At 32.9% G+C, this 18,611-nt stretch overlaps 1 protein-coding gene across 4 annotated transcripts in view; it reads right to left on the reverse strand.

Annotated features, from left to right (window-relative positions):
• The window catches only part of LOC119633288 (protein madd-4), a 111,161-nt gene that overhangs the window by 85,240 nt on the left and 7,310 nt on the right, over positions 1–18,611 (reverse strand). For all 4 annotated transcript variants that reach the window (XM_038026771.1, XM_038026773.1, XM_038026772.1 and 1 more), the window contains one exon: positions 778–961. In XM_038026771.1, the coding sequence (XP_037882699.1) occupies positions 778–961 (184 nt within the window). The remainder of the gene's footprint in view (positions 1–777; positions 962–18,611) is intronic.

Here is an 18,611-nt window from a genome sequence, read left to right on the forward strand (position 1 = left end):
TTCATATATACACACACAATTGCAATTTCATCCACGTTGAATTGTCCCTATTCATGGAGCTGCAAGAAGTAAACAAACCATAAACGAAATGATAAACGACTGTGTTTGCAAATGCAAACATTTCGCAGAAGCATTGTCAAGACAAACACCTTATTGTGATTGCAACGAACTCATGCTCGAAGGAACTAATGAAAATATTTAAGCACAACAAGCAGAGACAGTGTAGTCGGGTAAGCCTGATGATTAAAAACCCTGCACTATTTCGCTTCATACAGTTTTCTATTTCTCGTAAGAGACCTTATAGGGAAGGAGCTCCAAAGTATGGACCGGCTCCTTCCACATTTTGTAACGTTAACCCGCTTGTCAAGGATATGAATTGTTTAAAGTATTCAAACTCAAACTTAATTGCCATAAAGAGACTTACTCTTCTTAAGATTCCTTGTATAAAGTGCCATCCAAAAATTATACCTGTATGGTCCAAATTTGGACCATTTTTATATCAAATTACTATAACGGCTCAATGTTCGCTACAAGGAAAAACTCTAAATAGATGGCGTAACTAAAGGTAACTCTACCTTAAGTCCTGAAGAAAGTTTGTCCAAGTAAAGGGTAATTCATAAGTAAAGTTCAATTCATTTCGAACGTCATTGATCAGCACTGACGTTCATATTGAGTGACTGAATTATCGCATTTTGTGTAGAACCCTTTAGCTAGTGTTTACGATGGGCGTTAATAATATTTTAACAATTTTTTTCTTCATGTTTAACTTATACTTACCATAATTGCTATCGCCGCCCAAGCATATTTGAAATTATATGTTTCCAAGAAGAGTTTTTTCTTATATAAAGTTGTTTTGTTGTGCATTGTTGGAAATGTTGATGACCTTGACAAGGATGACTGTTTAGACATATTTGCAGATTTTTTTGTTCGTTTTTGTATACTCCACGTAACATGTCTTATACTGTAAGAAAAAATAGAAAAATTAATGAAAATATAGTTTTAAAACATGATATCAATAAGTTTCTTTACGTCCAAGTGAGTAAAAGATTCACAGTGCGACATGGTCTATCTTTAAATACCCTACACCAGCTCCGAGTTATTCATACAACGATTTTTCAAAATAAAACGTCGTAAGGGAAGTGGCCGAAAAATTGATACGATTCGAAACATTTTCAACAGCATTCACTCATGGCCCGGTCGTGTTGCAAATTTCATCAAAATATCTCAAAAATTCCGACTTTTAGATTAAACATAAGAAACAAGATGAACAGACAGGCCTAGCTATAAAAATATGTGGGTTTATTCCAAATTCGTTCGGGTCACGCATGAGTATACCCTTGCACTACAAGTGGTCTAGGATGTAAAGAGTTGAGCATGAATTACGTTGTTAAAATATTGTTAAGAATGTTTACTCGTTCGCTACCAACCGTCACGTCTATGTGAAACAGCCATTTCTTACCACATTGCGGCATCGCATTTATGGAAAACAATTGTTTCTCACTACATCGCGCCATCACATATATGTCGTATATTCGTACCAGTTTAAAAAATCATCGAGTGTCGTGAACGTCTTTCTCGCGGGACAATGGAAGCGAACGAGTTAACCTCGTCATTGCTTGCCTTTATGCATCCGTGATTAACTGAGTTTAATAGCCGTTTTCATCTTAAGAATTCCATTTATTTGCGATTTATATTAATTCTAACTACATCTCGAAGGATTAGAAAAAATTATTAGAAAAATGTAATTATTACGAATTATTATAATTTTTGACGAAAAAAATACTTTGGTGAAGTTTTGTCTTGTCTCAGCATATGGCAGGTATTGATTTCCGTCGCAGCCAGCTTGCTAGTGCCGGCATGCGCATACAGAAGACACATTAGTTATGTAAAGATCAGCAGAGACTAAAACATTCCTATTAGGAACGAAATCATTTTGTTTATCATTAACTGAAGATTGAACTTTGAAAGGTTATTCTCAATTGCTTGTTGCGTAATCGTATTTTCATTGTTAACGTGTTTCGAGGCGTTAGTGCCGCGTTTTCGAAATTTTGAAGCGCGCTGCCGGGGTGTAGGTAATGACTGTTGCAATACGACGTCTGTTTTGTTTATAATAAAGATTCATTTTCATTTAAAACATGCTTGTAATATTAAAGAAGAAGAAAAAAAAGGTGGATAGCTCTGCATAACCTTTTTTTTTTTGTGAAATATTATAATATTTGGGCGCTGTGTTTCTTTCAAGCAGTGCCTTGTAAAAAAAAGGAAACAGATTACATTAGCATTGTTGTTGCTATGCTTTCTATATTACGCGCAACTGTTGCTTACGTACTAAGTTACGTTTATGCTATTATCATACATTTTTAATAGAAAATCTTATTCAATTAAAGCCAGCAGCTTAGTTTTTTGCAGCCCCAGAGTATAATAAAAAAAATTTTCTTTTATTATATTAAGAGATTTAATCTATAGTTTTTGTGAGACTGCCTTGCTTCTCTATTCATATATATTTTTCTATGTCTTACGACCATTTTATGGAAATATACTCAATTTAGGGCAAATTTAGTTTCTAACCTAATAATCTATTGTTTAACCTTAAGGTACATATAGTATGGCACTCCCCAAAAGATAAGTACATCAGGAGAGGGTTTTCGCAAAACATATAATTTCCCGCGTTTTTTTTAAAAAGGCATTACAATTTTGTTTGAGTGCATAAGTGGTTTACGCTGAACAGAAGGAATTACTTTAATCATAGTTCTTGTACATAGCAGTTGCAATGAAATGCTCACATAATCGCAATAGAATGAACTAAAAGAATGAACTAAATACGTCATCCGAAGTGTACTTGTCTTTATTTTGTATGGAGTGGGCAAAAATAAGCGAACTTTTCTGTTACTATTATTAGGTATATATTACCGGAAGTTAAAATTAAAAAAGAAAGAATTCAAACAACGAATAAACTCTTAACTAATTATGTTACTTACTTAAGTGGGAGAAAAAGGGATTAGTTATCTGATGAACTGTGGTATTACGGATGAGCCAATGGAAGTCATCTCTTCATAAGTTTCTTGTGCCGATCCCACCACTTCCTCTACTGTCACTTTCATTATGACATTTTAGCGGACGGAAAATATAGCTTATGTTGAAATAGTTTGGTGGTAAAAATGGATAAATCGATTTATCATTGCATCTTAGGTGCCGCACTAAGCCGCCTCAGAGAGGCGACTGCTATTTTGTCTCAGAGAGGGTTTATCCAACTACGACTTCTCTCAGTGAAAGTACAGTTTGAGCTTCACGCAATAGTATAATTTATTCCTCTAAAGTATAAAACACAATTTTCTGTATTTCTCAATAAATCAAACGCCAAACGCACAAAACTTTTTTATCCGGGTTAATTACAAGGAAAATGCTGCTAGTTCGTGATGGTTGATGCCAAACAGATGCAAAAATAATAGCGCAAGTCTGGGTAAACATTAGCATTGGCAATAAGGCCGAATATACTTGACGCACTCGTTAGGATCTTTAGCTACGTATTGCGAGCTGCTCCAATCTAATGGGCGCTATCATCAACTATTGACGAGATTTAGAAAATTTTGAAGTGACAAATGGTTGCAATATACGAAATTATATTACCGGGCGATTTTTATTTTTCAAACTTGACGAGAAAACATTAGCAACACTAAAGTGGAATTTACTGCATTGCCCAGCTGCACTCACGAAACATTATTTTTTTTGATTAATATTGATTTTAACCGAAAAGCCTCTGCACATCCGAGCACGGTTTTTATTCTTGCGACACTAGAAGAATGGACTCTTTTATGGATAGATTTATGGAATTGGTGCTCGATGGAAAATACTTAGTTTACAGTTGTCTTGAATGAAACGCTTTTTTTTATGCGGATGTATATATGTTGTATTGAGAAAAACAAGCCATTCTCTTTAGCTTTGTTTTATCATCGGTGCGTTTGCATTTAGTTAAAAATTCTATTATACTTATTGACTATAAGTTTACGATAAGTGTTTTTGATAGTTCGCTGATATTGTAAATGTCCCTAAATTCACTTAGGTTAATTAAATAGATAAATAACCTTAGAAGGACTTGAGATAGTTTCACCTTTTACCATACCAATCGATTTAGAAAAGAATTCGATTTACAAAATAATTCTGAATCGATCTAGGTCTGTCTGTCTATCTATCCGCCTGCTATCTCTTGATATATTTTTCTGTTCAACTGAAATCGTTGGATGTAATTTGGTGCATTGACGTGTTTGCCACAGAGATAGCATTTATTGAAAATCGTTTGAAGCCTCGACCACTTTCCAAGTGGCACCTTATTTTAAAAACATCGTTGTATGAATAATTGTATTAGGCGAAGTGTTGTAGAGGAGTTAATATTGGGCTGTGGCTGACTGTAGTGTTCGTTTTTCACTCTATTAAAAAATCGTTTATGACTTTTAAGTAGACTTTATCTGAAGGCCTTGAAAAATTTGAAGTTGTAAGTAAAGATTTTCGGCACACTGTTTACAAATCAACTCAACTACTCTAGAGAAATTCTATCAAACTCATCATCGTTTCTTTTTTAATGTTCACTCATTGAAAGTTTACCTTGCAAGCATGCTGTCAGTAAATTTTTTTGCAGCCGCTTTAACATTAATCAATTTCAGTAACGATTTTAACGCGTAGTGTAAGAACGAATTATATCGTTTCGTTTCCGTGAAGGAAAGATAATTAGTGAGATTTTCAAAGAGAGAGAGGCATGCATTTGTTACTTTGCGGTGAACGCAACATATAAGCATTTTATGATTCTTTTCAAACGTTACTTTCCGGAGAAAAGTTAATCGCAAAGGAATTGTGTACTGATATGGCAAAGCAATCGCAATATTTTGCGTCGACCCAATTTATGAAGAGAGCGGACTCTGTTGTGAGGCCGTCAATGCAAACTCTTCGCATCTGCAATAATCAGTGTGAGATTGTTGTGTTTTGCTTGAAGTATTGCGTAGTTTTGACTAAACGTCGTTTATACCATAATTTGTATATCTCTTCAGGAAAAAAAATAGATAAATACTATGATATCTTAAACTCTTTAGTAATATGGCAACAGGTGATCGTACGTTTATTATAAGGAGTTCAAGAAATACAAGATACTCAATGCAATTTTTGAAAGCGGTTCAAAAATATCTTTGCCAATTTTACATGAAATTGAAAAAATTGTTAAAGGGCTAAGAATTAATTAATTTGCAGGGAACATTACTAAAGTGTCTTCAAAACAGCTGCTCTAGAAAATTGATTTATTATTGGCGCTGAGATTAAAGCGCATACCTTTTGCGTAGAGGTACAAACGTTATCCATTGCTTTTGTGCATTATATGTTGAACCCATCATCCACAAAAAATACACATAAATAATATTTCATTTTTTCAATTAAATTGAGAGCTTACCCCGACAGTCGAAAAATGTAAATCATATATATCGATAAATGTTGCAATACGAATAAATCGCAGTTTTTCACAGTATAGTTATATGGTTAGAAAAATCATTTGGAAAACAAATAAGAAAATTGTATTCGGTTGCGACCGAATTTTTCATACCCATCACCATTATCCTAAAAAAAATTGGGAAAAAGTAAAAATATTATATACATATTTCATAGCATTGAGTGGGCGTGGCTGATTTTTGATATTCTCTGCGCGTTATAAAGCTACTGAAAACAAAATGAAGTTTTGATATCTTATAATATTGAGTAGGCGTGGTAAAATTATTTAAATATTCTATACTACAGTATGGTCCACAGTATATGCGTTCAAATAGCTATAGTTGACGAGTAACCAAAAGACCAATTTTTTATTACTTTTGAGACATAGATGTGTTCCTAGTTTACATGGTACTGTGAGTCTGTCCTTAAATCGATTTGGACCATTTTCAATACTAAGCTGCGCTCAAAAACTTCCAACGTTTCTGCCCAATTTGAAGTCGAAAGTTTAAGGAGAATGCTTGCATGAAAGGTTATACAAGTGGACGGACGGACATGCTTAAATCGATTCAGAACTTGAAGCCGATCAAGAATATACACATTTTGTGGGGTTTCTCAATCTCTTTGTTGGGCGTTGCAAACGTTTTGTCAAAATGAATATGCCTCTCATCTTTTAGTGATGGGTGTAAATAACACATCATCTGATGAACTACGAAAATGGATTAGTTTTCATAATTATGTGCATTTATGTGTGTATTGTTTTTATTTAACATTGAAGTAATCGGCATATAATTCGATAATTTTGCATTTAATGCTAAAATTAAACCAAAATATTTAAATTTCAATTTTGCATAATTAGAAAATATCTTGCAAATATACGATGATATTATAATTATTACTTAAGCAAAGTACACAAAAAATTTTCTATATAGCAATCTTATTAAATAAATTGTAATTAAATTTCTTATCATATTTGGGAAGACTTTTTTAAATAATTAACGAAAATATCCCTTTACTACGAGTAAAACGAGAAATTCTGGGCAGGATAAATACATTGGCGCTTTTTTTTTAGATGCCAGCAACAGAGAGAATATAATAATCTTGTCTTCACTCAGATACATTTATTGAAGGCATTTGCTGTTTTGACCAGTGTGAGGTTTTGCATCAATTTGCCTGGTTGTGTCTTTGTCCCTATATCAAGTTCATGAAAATTCGAATGAAGAGCGGATTGTTTTCCCTCGTGGGTGTAGATCGAGTGCGAGAACTTGTATTCACGGATAGCTGGTATAGCAAAATCCTACAATTGAAGCTTAATGCAGCCACGAGGTCACCTCGAAGTACTTCCAAAATGCTATTATTTTTATAAATCAGCTTAAGATAAAGTGAGGTTAAGTAAATCATTGTTTCGATCGTTTCACAATTTGATTTTATTTATCATTCAAAAACATGAATACTTGGTGGGGTCTCTAATGCTTCCGTCAGCCTATCGCAAATGTTTTCGTAAAATGGATATACTCCCCATTCTCCGGTGATAAGTATGAAAATCAATCTATGCTGCCTTTTGGGATATGACAATTGCTAGTGGCAATCCAGGTGAGAGTCTCACTGACTTTCGGGTTTACCGTTCATGTCGTTGATTTATTTAATGGGGATCATGCGGCTTGAATTACGTAACGCCCTCAATCCCCATCACAATAGAACGGAACGGCCCTTTGATTATACATTTCAACAATATGAGTTGAGTTAAAATGAAAGTGGGATAGTAATCCTTCAACATCAACATTGATTACCTTGCGGTCCGATGCGGTTTAATAGTAGCAATGTCCACTGTTGCAATTTCTTTTAAAATGTAATTGCACACCAACCAATAGATATTGTAAATATTGATTTATTTATCATTCAATACATATATATATATTTTTTTTTGCATAAACATTTATTTTGATGAAATTTTGAACGGAGAAATTAAGCCTTGAGCTAGGGGATAGAATACAAGTAACTCAATCTAGTAAAATAAGTAATATAACAACAATATACATATATACATATATATGTGTAAGCACGTGTATGTGCAAGTATGTAAAATTTATGTCCATCAAACCCTTTTGTATTTGCGTATGCAGGTGCGTGCAGTTCATTATAAAATGTAAGTGCAAAATTAATAAAGTTTAAATATAAATAAGCCCTCGATAATAAAGTGTAAACAAAATGAAATAAATAGCACTCAAAGAGGTTGCCCGGTGACCACAAGAACCGCTATTTAAATATAAAAATGTAAACACCTCGCTTGAATGTGCGATACGTGGATGCAAACACATGCAAAAATTATTGAATTGCCTTACCCGTGAATTTAAATGAATTGCACGCAATGCCACTTCACACTGTTGTCCTGACGTTGGTGACAAAAATAAGCGACAGGCCGTTGATGGTAAATTTGTTTTATGTAAATTTATAGTGAGTTGATGAAGTATTTTTCCGCTCAAATAATCAAAAGTCATGGAAACCGTACATCCTTAAGCCATTGAACGTTATTGGAAGGACTTTATATTTAATCAACAGCTTTCTAATAATCGCAAATAATTATTTGTGTTGAATAGTTTGCATCACTTTTAAATTCGTTTGCCAATTTGTATTCGATATCTACACTTTCGCTAAGGGGAAAATAATTCCCATAGATGTTATGGCAGACGGACAGATGACCATGATAATAGTTAAACAGGCTCAGTCGCATTCCAAATTTGAAAGTGGCTAAGAATTTATATACTTTATGGAATTTTTGTTTTTGTGCGTTACAAAGGTACTGAAAAAAATTTAAATTTGATTCACTATTATATTGGGTAGACTTGGTCAATTTTATCCAATTTTCTAGAGGTACAACAGCATCGCCTTCACATTCTCGTACCTCTATCTGCTTTAGCTGGGCAAGAAACCACTTTTTTATTTCTTTTGAAAAACTGAGGCGTTCTCGGTCTACTTGACACTGTAGACGTGTACTTCCACCCATTTAGCCCATTTTCAATACCAACCAACGTGCAAGAACTTACAATGTTTCTGCAAAATTTGAAGTCGATAGCTTAATTTTTGCAGCTACGAGAATTTTTAAAACAGATATTAAACAGACGGACAGACTGACAACCAGACAGACGGACATACTTAAATCGAATCAAAATTTGTTGGTAATTAAGAATATATATAGTTTGTGGGGTCTCTGAAGCTTTGTTTTGGGCGTTGCAAACGTTTCGACAAAATAAATATGCCTCTTATCCTTCGGCAATGGGTATGAAAATTAAACTTTTCTTCAGATGTTCTTAACGCTTGAATGCGCGCCCAATCTGTATAATATTGTACTTTAAATGGAGATTCCAATATGCTTCAAAATTGAGAAAAATATTTATGGAGGTCTGTGGTCTCATATATGAAATCTTATTAAATTTTGAATACCGAAAAAAAATTAATATTGTCAAGGCATCTCGATTTTTGATTTCCATCGCCACCAACGTCTCGGAAACTCGCAACAACGTAGAGAGCGACGAAAATATATAATTTTCGGAATTTCTTTGAAGAGACAGGCTTTGATCATTCGACTAAACCAAGTGCACTGCAACCAGCATTTATCAATTACATATATCGAGCATAACTCTAGAAGGATTACGTTCAAAATATTTTGCGCCTTATATTCAACGCGAGCTTAGACATAGATTTAATGAATTTACATTCATTAACTTAACCTTTTAATGCATATTGTTGCCAATTGTCTACATTCCAACTGCATTTAATTTTCAAATTAAGTTTTAAAAAAATTTAATTAAAGACAATTGAAAATAAATTAGAGCTAACAACAATATGTTTTTAACGGTTAAAAAATATACAATGCAATGGTATATATATAAAGGGATATGAAGTTTTAAACATGTAATCGTAATTACATCGCAATGCGTTTAATGGTTAAAGCAACACCTATTCAGTGTTAAGCTTAGGCCAACGTTTGTGCTTTTGTCAGATTTCTTAAATATGTGCATCGCATGGCTGCGTGTATACGGAATCAAGTGAATTAAATATTTTATTTATTGCTTAAGCATGAATAGTAGAGTAGAGAGGATAACAGACTCAAGCCAACGACGAGCAGAGTTTCATCATATATGACCTTATACTTATGTTACAAGATGTCCATGCGTTTGTAAGGATTGCTTTACTTTTCTTTTTTTTCTAATTTTTGGTTCAAATGAAGTTTCTTGCGGCAAATTTGACTTGGGCGTTTTGTTAGCCTATATCGGTTCATAAATAAAGTTATTACTATTTCCACATATCAAACAGATACGTGTAAAAGGATTGATTGCCTTTAGGGTGCTATAAAGTGATCTTAAATGTGTTTACTATCCACCACAAGCACTGCTTGCAATCACTGCTATTGTTATTGTTGCTCTTGACTTAATTATTATATGACTGAATTTACGCAGTTTATTAACATGACAATCGAACTGCTGCGGGTGACGATAAGCTGCCATACAATGTGAAAACATCAAATGGAATAAATTAATATGTGAGCATTAAATTACACATATACATACTTATGCATATTTATATAAATTGCACTTAATGTGTAAATAAAAGAAAATAAATGAATCGTACATTTTTAAAGTGACCTAAGTCGGTATTGCGAAAAATTGTTTTCTTTAGCTGTCCATTTTTTGACCTTATGAGCAGCGTACTAGGAAAGAACCGTGACTACCAGGCCAGTGTTCGCGGGTTTAAATCTTAAGCGCGGTAGAGTTCACTTTGGTCGCAGCTGCAGTGAGTGTTTAGTCGGGTAAGGCATTATACTTACACGCCCACTACGTTGCGGCCGCAAACTTTCCTACCTCTTTTTTTTTGTTTACTTCTTCCTGACCGTTGCCGTGTTACACGAATAGGGAATATCTGCTGAATGATTCGTCCATTTTTTTTTCTATCTACACGTCGAGTTCTGAGAGTTCATGGCCAGCATTTATGCTTCCAATGAGTTCGTTGCGTTATCTTTCATTCAACTATTCTCAGTTTCTTAGGTTATTTTACAAATCGATTGTGTACAGAAATTTCTGACGACTTTTCACTGACTATTAGCCTTTAGTTTGCAAGCTTGATCTTCTCGCTCTTCGGTTTAGCAGATTACCATTCAACCGCTTCGGAGTAATGGTCGTTGAAACGTTTTCTATTCTGTTCTTTCTCTGAAGTTGCATTCATTCTTCATAATTTTAACTTTATGTCACTGCGCATGGTTACCTACAGTACGACAAGAGCCTCAAGTTTCACTTGATCGAATTCTTAGATAGAAAACTGATTTCGCTCCCCACGCTTGTTGTATACAATTTTTGCTTTTACCCTTATATGCTTATTTACATACACATATTTCTTAACTTTTATGCATGTATGCATCTATATACTTGTATACTTTGACATTTATATACTTTTGCACTTATATGTTTATATACTGATGAAGTAAAACTTATACATTTATATACTTATAACCTTAAATGCTTGCATATTTATATACTTATAAACCTACAAGCAGTAACATATGAAATCTTTGTGTCCAATAATGGTCCAGATTACACACAATACGAAATCAAAGCGAATGATTACATTCTTGATCCTCAGAGCATGTACGACTTCATTTTTCGAATGCAAAGTAATTTAAATTGCAAAATATATAAAATCACTTTTTTTTTTTTTTATTAATGTGCAGGTGAAATAAACAGACTTAGCGCACTTTTAAAATAAACGAATAAAATATCTCTTAATAAACGAAGAATGGGAGAATGTAAAAACTCAATAAGTAAACACGTTCCTCATACGTTCACGTTTGTGTGTCGTTCAAGGCGACTAAAAAGTTAAGTAATTAATTAAACAAGGCAATGAGGGACATACCCGTGAAGATGAATTTTGAATGTTTGCTGCTCTATAGCCCGACCTGCCCGATAGTTTAACTTAATCACTTTCAATAAATTATTGTTTTCACAAAGTAGAGTTGGACTAATGATGTAAGTCGATTATCCAACGAAATTATTGACTTTATCAGAGGAATGGAATGGTTACGGTTGTAATAGGGAAAGAGATGAACACTAATACCGACAGTACTTTTTTCACATGCATGTACATCTTTGGAGTTATACTTTATTCTATTTTTCTTATATTTCTCTAACATTGCAATGGCACAGGCGATTCCAAACGACAATAACAAAAACAAAAAAAAAAAATAAAAAAATTATTATATACTTATACGGGATAGTAATGCTCGCCTTCAAGTATATCGAAAGAGTTTATAAACCAACATAAGTAGTAATATAAACTAAAATATATTTAATACGAATTTTTATGTAAATTTTCAATCTTTCTACCGAATGTATATATATATTTTCTGTGTTGTCTATAGGCAGTGCTTATAACATTGATTAAATATCTAAATAACTGCATTGCTGCTGATGCGTATATTCGACGTTGCAATCAATATTTTACGAATTTGGTTACATGTAAGCTAATTATGTATATTTTAATATGTAGATGGCATACTAAGTTTATTAAAACGTTTGCTACATTGCAGAAAGACGCTTCAGACACCATATAAAATACATATATTCAAGATCAATGTCAGCTGTTGCGTCTAATTGTCTCCTTTGCTCATTTGTCCGCCTGTATAATGTCTATGGCAAATATCGGCTTCAAACTTGTCAAAAACGTTGACAGTTCTTACAGGTAAGCTTGTACTGAAGATGGGCTTAAGTCAATTAAAAGACACGCCTGCAGTGTAACAAAAATTGAGAACACTTCTGCTGCAAAAAAATTTATTTGCTTACTTTTTATTATAAGCGTAACGGTCAAAATCTTTCCGTGTACTCTATGGTTGATTCACGCCCATTTAAGACAAGTGGCCACGTTCAGTGCTACAGAGTATCAATAACTCATTGTTTTTGCTTTTTGTGCCTGTGTTTTTAAGGTAAACCTGTTAAGGGTAAAAGATTCGGGTATAGCCGAATGTAATTTCTCTGATTATTTAAAATATTATTCTGTTTTTTTTTAATAAAATCATAAGTTAATTAATTAATTATTAGCTCGAATGACAAAGCTATTATCGCTACAGCCTCATCAAGTTTTGCATTATGAGAACAATTCTTTCCATTATAGTTTTTTCCCTCTATGTTCATATCTGATTACTTTCAATAATTGTGTTCGTTGGATAAACGTGGGCAGAATCTTTAATAACTGCACTACTACTACTGCACTATACCAATTTACTCCACACATTTCATAACAATATCAAGCTTTTCATTTTACATTTTTTTGGTGTTAGTTTAAAAAAAATTTTCTGACAATCTGAAGAGGAAAGCAAAATTTATTTTAATTAATTTGCTGTCGTCAAGTTTTTGCTGTGATTGTTGTAATTTTTGTTGTAATGTAAATATTTTTATTATTCAGCTTTATTATAGGATGTTTTATCGCAATCCTTTAAAGAAATAAAGGGAAACTATTTAAGTGTAGTCAGATTTTTCTTTAAATTTTTAAATTAGAAATAGTTTCGGGAGTCGAATTTTTGGGAACAAAAAGTCATATTTTACCCCGTTTATCTATCTACTTTCAGTTTTTTGGAACTTCATCTGTTAAGTTAAAAAACTAAATTTATATTCTCGAGTTAAGAAAAGGTAACAAGTTTTAACGTAAGTGACAAAGCTTTCAGGATATTTTTTTAGCAATAACGTAACGTAAAGTATTACCAATCCTTAAGAAAAAGTACAGTTTGACAGCTGACAATTTAAGATTAGTAAAAAGGGACTATTACACGAGAGAGCAACGCATTTTCTGCGCAATGAAAAATAATTCAAAAGTACAGTGCGTAAATGTCGTGCAAAATATATTCGGAATATTGCGTTAACTTAGAAAGTAATTGAAAAATTCAGAAACACTGACTGAGGCTATTTGAAGACAAAGGTCTATGCCAACAAGCCCGCAAATTGTGCTTCAAATTTTTTCTTTATAATATCTTTCATGGTTAAAATTAAAAATCAACGACATCATCACTATATGCTCATCGACGATAAGGAGTAAATGGCGTGAAACTAAATTGTCGCGTGAAGTCTACCTTCCTATCTTTTCTGAATGGCCACTATTTTCACTATTTCCCATCTTTGCTGAGGCTCTTTTTGCTTGTTTGTCCAGAGCGCTTGGAGCGAGCACCGTAGGTTCGAGAGCTATATCTTCTGTAAAAATGCCATCCTTCTTTGTAAATAGTTTTCTCTCAAACTTTACTCTTTTCTTTGCTTAATTTTTTTTTTTAAATTTTCGTTAATTTATCGTCTGTTCATAAACTCCGGGTTTATGGGTTTTTTATTTTTTACATTTATATTTATAGTTGGCAAAAGTTTCCTTTAAATTTTCCCATACTTGAGTTATATGCTATAGTTGGTTGTGTTTACGGTAAACTGTATTTGATAGTCGGATGGCATTGAAAGATAAGCACATTGACTATAATAAAAATTTTTAAATAGAGTATGATTGTGGTTAAAGAAAAATTACAATATACAAAATCTATTATAAACAGAACTCGTGTAGGCCCAAAAGGAGCGCCATTGAATAGTTAAACTTCAATTACAAAATCCTTGTAAAATTAATTTCCAAACTTTAGACATTTTTGTTAATGCATGTCTGCATTGTCTGCATGCGCATGAAAAACCCATGAAACTGAAAAAAAAAAACAAAGTACAAACACTTTAGTGATTAAATACCCTTCACGGATCGGTCCGCTTCAAACTATGTTAGTAGCGTTCATCCTTAAGCGAAGACGGATGGATGCGCCAGATGTGAACAAATTATCACGCAAGCTGACAGACTGAAGTACAGATAGACAGACGCGATGAAATGAAATTAGAACTTGTTTTTGAATCGATCAGTCAACACAAAGACACACACACAAGAAAACAAAACGGACGGACAGACAGGCTAGCTTAGATCGGTCTAATAAAAGGCAAGTGGAACTCAAGTCCGTTTGGCTGTTCCATATAACCGCGCAAACTTAATATACTCTTGTACCACAAGTGGTATAGTGCTCTAAAATCTCATTGAATTATTTCGCAGAGACTGCTAATAGGCAAAAATTCCCCAGGCAACTTTTTCAATATTTGATAAAATTTTTGGCGACTTATACGCGGTGGATATCAATTCATATACCTTTCAAGCTTGTATCTTAGAAAATGAGAAATTTAATCCAATTTTAAGTAACCAACGGGTACGGTAAGTGCATTTTCTCTGCTAAATCTTTGCAATTGCTTCATCTCATATATTACTAAGGCAACAACATTTTCATTTTCTTTAAATGACAAACTTTTGCAAGTGAAAAAACAAAAAAAAAAAAAATATATATATATATGTATAAAAAAGTAATCGTAAAGCTTAAAACTTTATTTATATTTCTACCGCAAACGAGAACAAAAAAAAAAAAAAAAAAATAGAATTCATAGAAAAAGTCGCCATGAGAAACCACAGGAGGAAATAAATAAAAAAAAAATAAAATAAAATTGCAATAAAATTAAGAAAAAAATTCTACCGGTTTTTGTAAAACTTTTGAAAAACTTTATTTGTTTTCTTCCATTATTTTCAATTTTGAATCGATTTATATACTCGAAAACTTCAGGCCACGAACACTTACTTGGCATAAGCATTGGGGGAAAAAAAAAGTAAAGAGAAAGTGCTTACGAATTTTCGTAGGTAAAAAATTATATACATGACGGTTACAAAGGTGTTGTAAAACGAAAAGAATTTTTTTATTTTTTACTTTATTTTATAAAATTGGTATTCAGTTCATTCATAACTTGTATGAATCCTGTAGTAATATAATAAATTTTTGTAACTTTGTTCTTTTTGTGTGGGTGTGTCGCCTTCAAAATGTAGGAACGGCATTGGACTTCATTTTATTTGTCAAGATTTATATATAAAGATATATATAAAAGTATCGTTAAAGAAGTAATGTTAAGTAAAAAAAAAAGTCCGTTTTAAAAATACAGAAAGAGATCATTATCGATTGTGCAGCTCAATATTTAAAAGCAACAAACTTTGACATATTTTAAGCAAACTCTTTTACTTCGACTTATAAGAGCAGTCCAACCAAGTTCTTTTGATTGGTAAAAAGTAGACTTGCCTCAATTCGAAAAATTAGAAAAATTTCAAACTAAAACAGAAGTTGTAGTAACATATCACATTACTTATATATTAGTGCATTAAAATCTTTTCCATCCTTCAAATCCACTTCTATTATCAATCATATGTCATTGAAAGTGGTTTCATGAATTATTCGGGTTTACCGAGATCATTTCGTCCTTAGTAATTGATTCCGTTACAATAGATCCGTTCTGCAGGATTTAATTGAAAATTGATATTTTAAGTTTCAACCTTATATGTCAGATTTTATTACCATAAAATTTATTTTGTAAAATGTAAACGACTCAGTTAGACGATTAAGACTATTCTTGATTTGGTAATTGAAAAGGCTGTGGGAAGTGGCTACACTCTGTTGCCGATCAAATTCTAGTTACATGGTAGAGTTTTGTTCGTTACATGCCAATCATAACTATTTCGAACTTGGTCTGTAAACTTCGGAACAATAGTGGACAAACAAGCTGGGAAATATATCTCCGGTAACTTATATATACAGATTTTTTAAATTAGGTTTTCTATGATTTCTTTAACAAAAAAAAAAAAACATTAAGAGAGTAAAAATTATAATTTTTTTCTTTTTGTATATATATCCAACGCAATTACTCAACTCAGACTTGATGTCTCGAAGAAAAAGAAAAAGAAAGAGAAGCAATTAACTAATAAGTGCAACATCTGCTGCCAACGCTGCTGCCTTACCGATGAACGATCTGCCCTGTCTACATTTTTATCGTCACTAAGAAACTGGCTGACGGAACTGAGTGGCGACCAGATACTCAGACAAGGAAGAATTCGTAAAACATTATGATCTCATCAATCGTATATTTCTACCGGTCATTTATGGTTGTAAGGTTGGAGCTAACATAAATTGCCAACAAGTTGAGTTCTTAAGATAACAACGAGCGAATTTGTTGATTAGCCTTGACCCAAGCACAACAATCTTGCATATTCACCGATCAGAGAAGATTATCTTCATGAAATGTAATCTAAATTTTTAGCGCTTATGATGGATGAATGATTCAAAAATTTTTATTTTTGAGTGAGAGTAAATTTGTGAAGATGTGGGCTCATCACTTGCTAATTTGAACCAACAACCAGTACCAATTGCCTATGATATCTTGGAATCGATTCATTTCATAATAAATAAGTAATAAATTGAATATATCTGAAGAGTGGGAAAACCCTTTTTAGTTAATGCGATTAACAACTGTCGTTCGTATGTGTCATTATTCACAGTAGCACTCCCACCATTCAGCATTTCAGATCTATTTGATCAAGTACGTGTACCCGATATTTATTTGTAATAGCTTGAAACAATTCCATTTCAATTATCTGGCGTTTACATTACATTCAAATCGGTTAGTGAGTAATTGCAACTAATAAATATGTGAGTTTTCCCAACAAAATTAAAAAAGCAAAAAAAAAAAGAAGTTATTGATCGTTTAAGAATGAAGCGTCTTGTGCTTCTGGTGGATGATCTTTTTTCTTTTAGGTTATAATTTGCTCAATGTATATTGCATTCTATCGAGCTCTTTAAATAAGGCAAACTCCGGGCTTTTCGAAAAATAAGTTTTCTCCAGTAATCATATAAACGCACTTGATAACTTCTTCAACTATCATCCATCATTCTGTTGTCTTCTCTTCGATTCAAAAAAAAGCAAAATCTTTATTGTTCCATTACTTATAGCCTTGATCCAGTTATATGTCTATGGTAAATACATACGCAAAGAAAAAAGGTAGGAAATTTTGTGTTGTAACGAATATATACGTCATAATCCGTCCATCCGTCCTTGTCGGATTTCCTCATCAAATTTTAGCATTTTGAATGTGCGTTTGCCATAATAATGTGTATTAGAATCTGTGTGTATGTATGTCATTTTGTCAAGTAATTTCATTACAACCCTATTTTATTTTACACATACCGTGTGTGTGAAGACTATACTTGTCATTGCAAAATTTTTGTGACGCATTTTCGATGCACATTTTCCAAGAGTTAATTGGTTAACGTCTATGTTATATTATTAAATTTTTGTTTGTAGTGCACACTACACTAAGCTACTGTGAGTGAACCGAAAAAGTAATAGCGAAAAAAAAATACAAAAACTTTACATCAAACACGGCGTCGGAGTAATGCGGCATTTAGACGTCAATTGAATAGACATTAAGCTGGGAGTGATTCGAAAGGATACAATGTTTCTGTTTGGAAACAGTGAACCTTTAACAAAAGCTTTGGCGTTAATTACGAATTCCAAGGTAGTGTATACAAAGTTTTAATGGTACGGTTTGGGTTTTATCTCCGAAATCTAGTTCAAGCGGCATAACGGCTGACTTTGCTGTGGGTAATATCAATGGTGGCCTGATTAATATTTTACGAATAATGGAATTATTGTAGATGGATTTTGGCATCGAATCGTAACATTTTCGTCTTGAAGCCGACGATAATCGCATTAAGAAAGCTTTGCACTCTTTGACAGATGTAGCAAAAGAGGCACGTTCTAGCAAAAAATCGTCAAGCAACAAGAATGAAAACGAATATTTGACCTTGGAATGGCAGTCTTGAAATTGATGGATAATAGAAAAAAAAAAAAAAACAGAAAATCTATTATGATACGAAAACATGTCTCTCATCACTTTAAAAGCTTTTCTTACGAAACACGATTTCTCGAAGCCGCACACAAACTAACTCACACAATTTACATTTGTTTTAGTCGTGTTAAAGTATCTTTAAAACGCTACTCTGTGGAGAAATACGATTAGGATTTTTTCGACATAAGTTAATTTAAGCATTTGTATTAATGAAAGAATGCCTTTTTTTGGTCAAACCCTGCACTTTCATGCATTTCGTTCATCATTTCTCTCGATATATGCGGATGAGGATTGAAAGATTTTTTTTTGTTTAAATTTAAATTTGGACCTTGCCGCAGAATCCCTTCAGCATGATTGCATGCTGTTGCCATTTTTCAATATAGTTCAAA

Source organism: Glossina fuscipes, unplaced genomic scaffold, assembly GCF_014805625.2.
Source record: "Glossina fuscipes isolate IAEA_lab_2018 unplaced genomic scaffold, Yale_Gfus_2 2, whole genome shotgun sequence".
NCBI classification, from domain to species: Eukaryota; Metazoa; Arthropoda; class Insecta; order Diptera; family Glossinidae; genus Glossina; species Glossina fuscipes.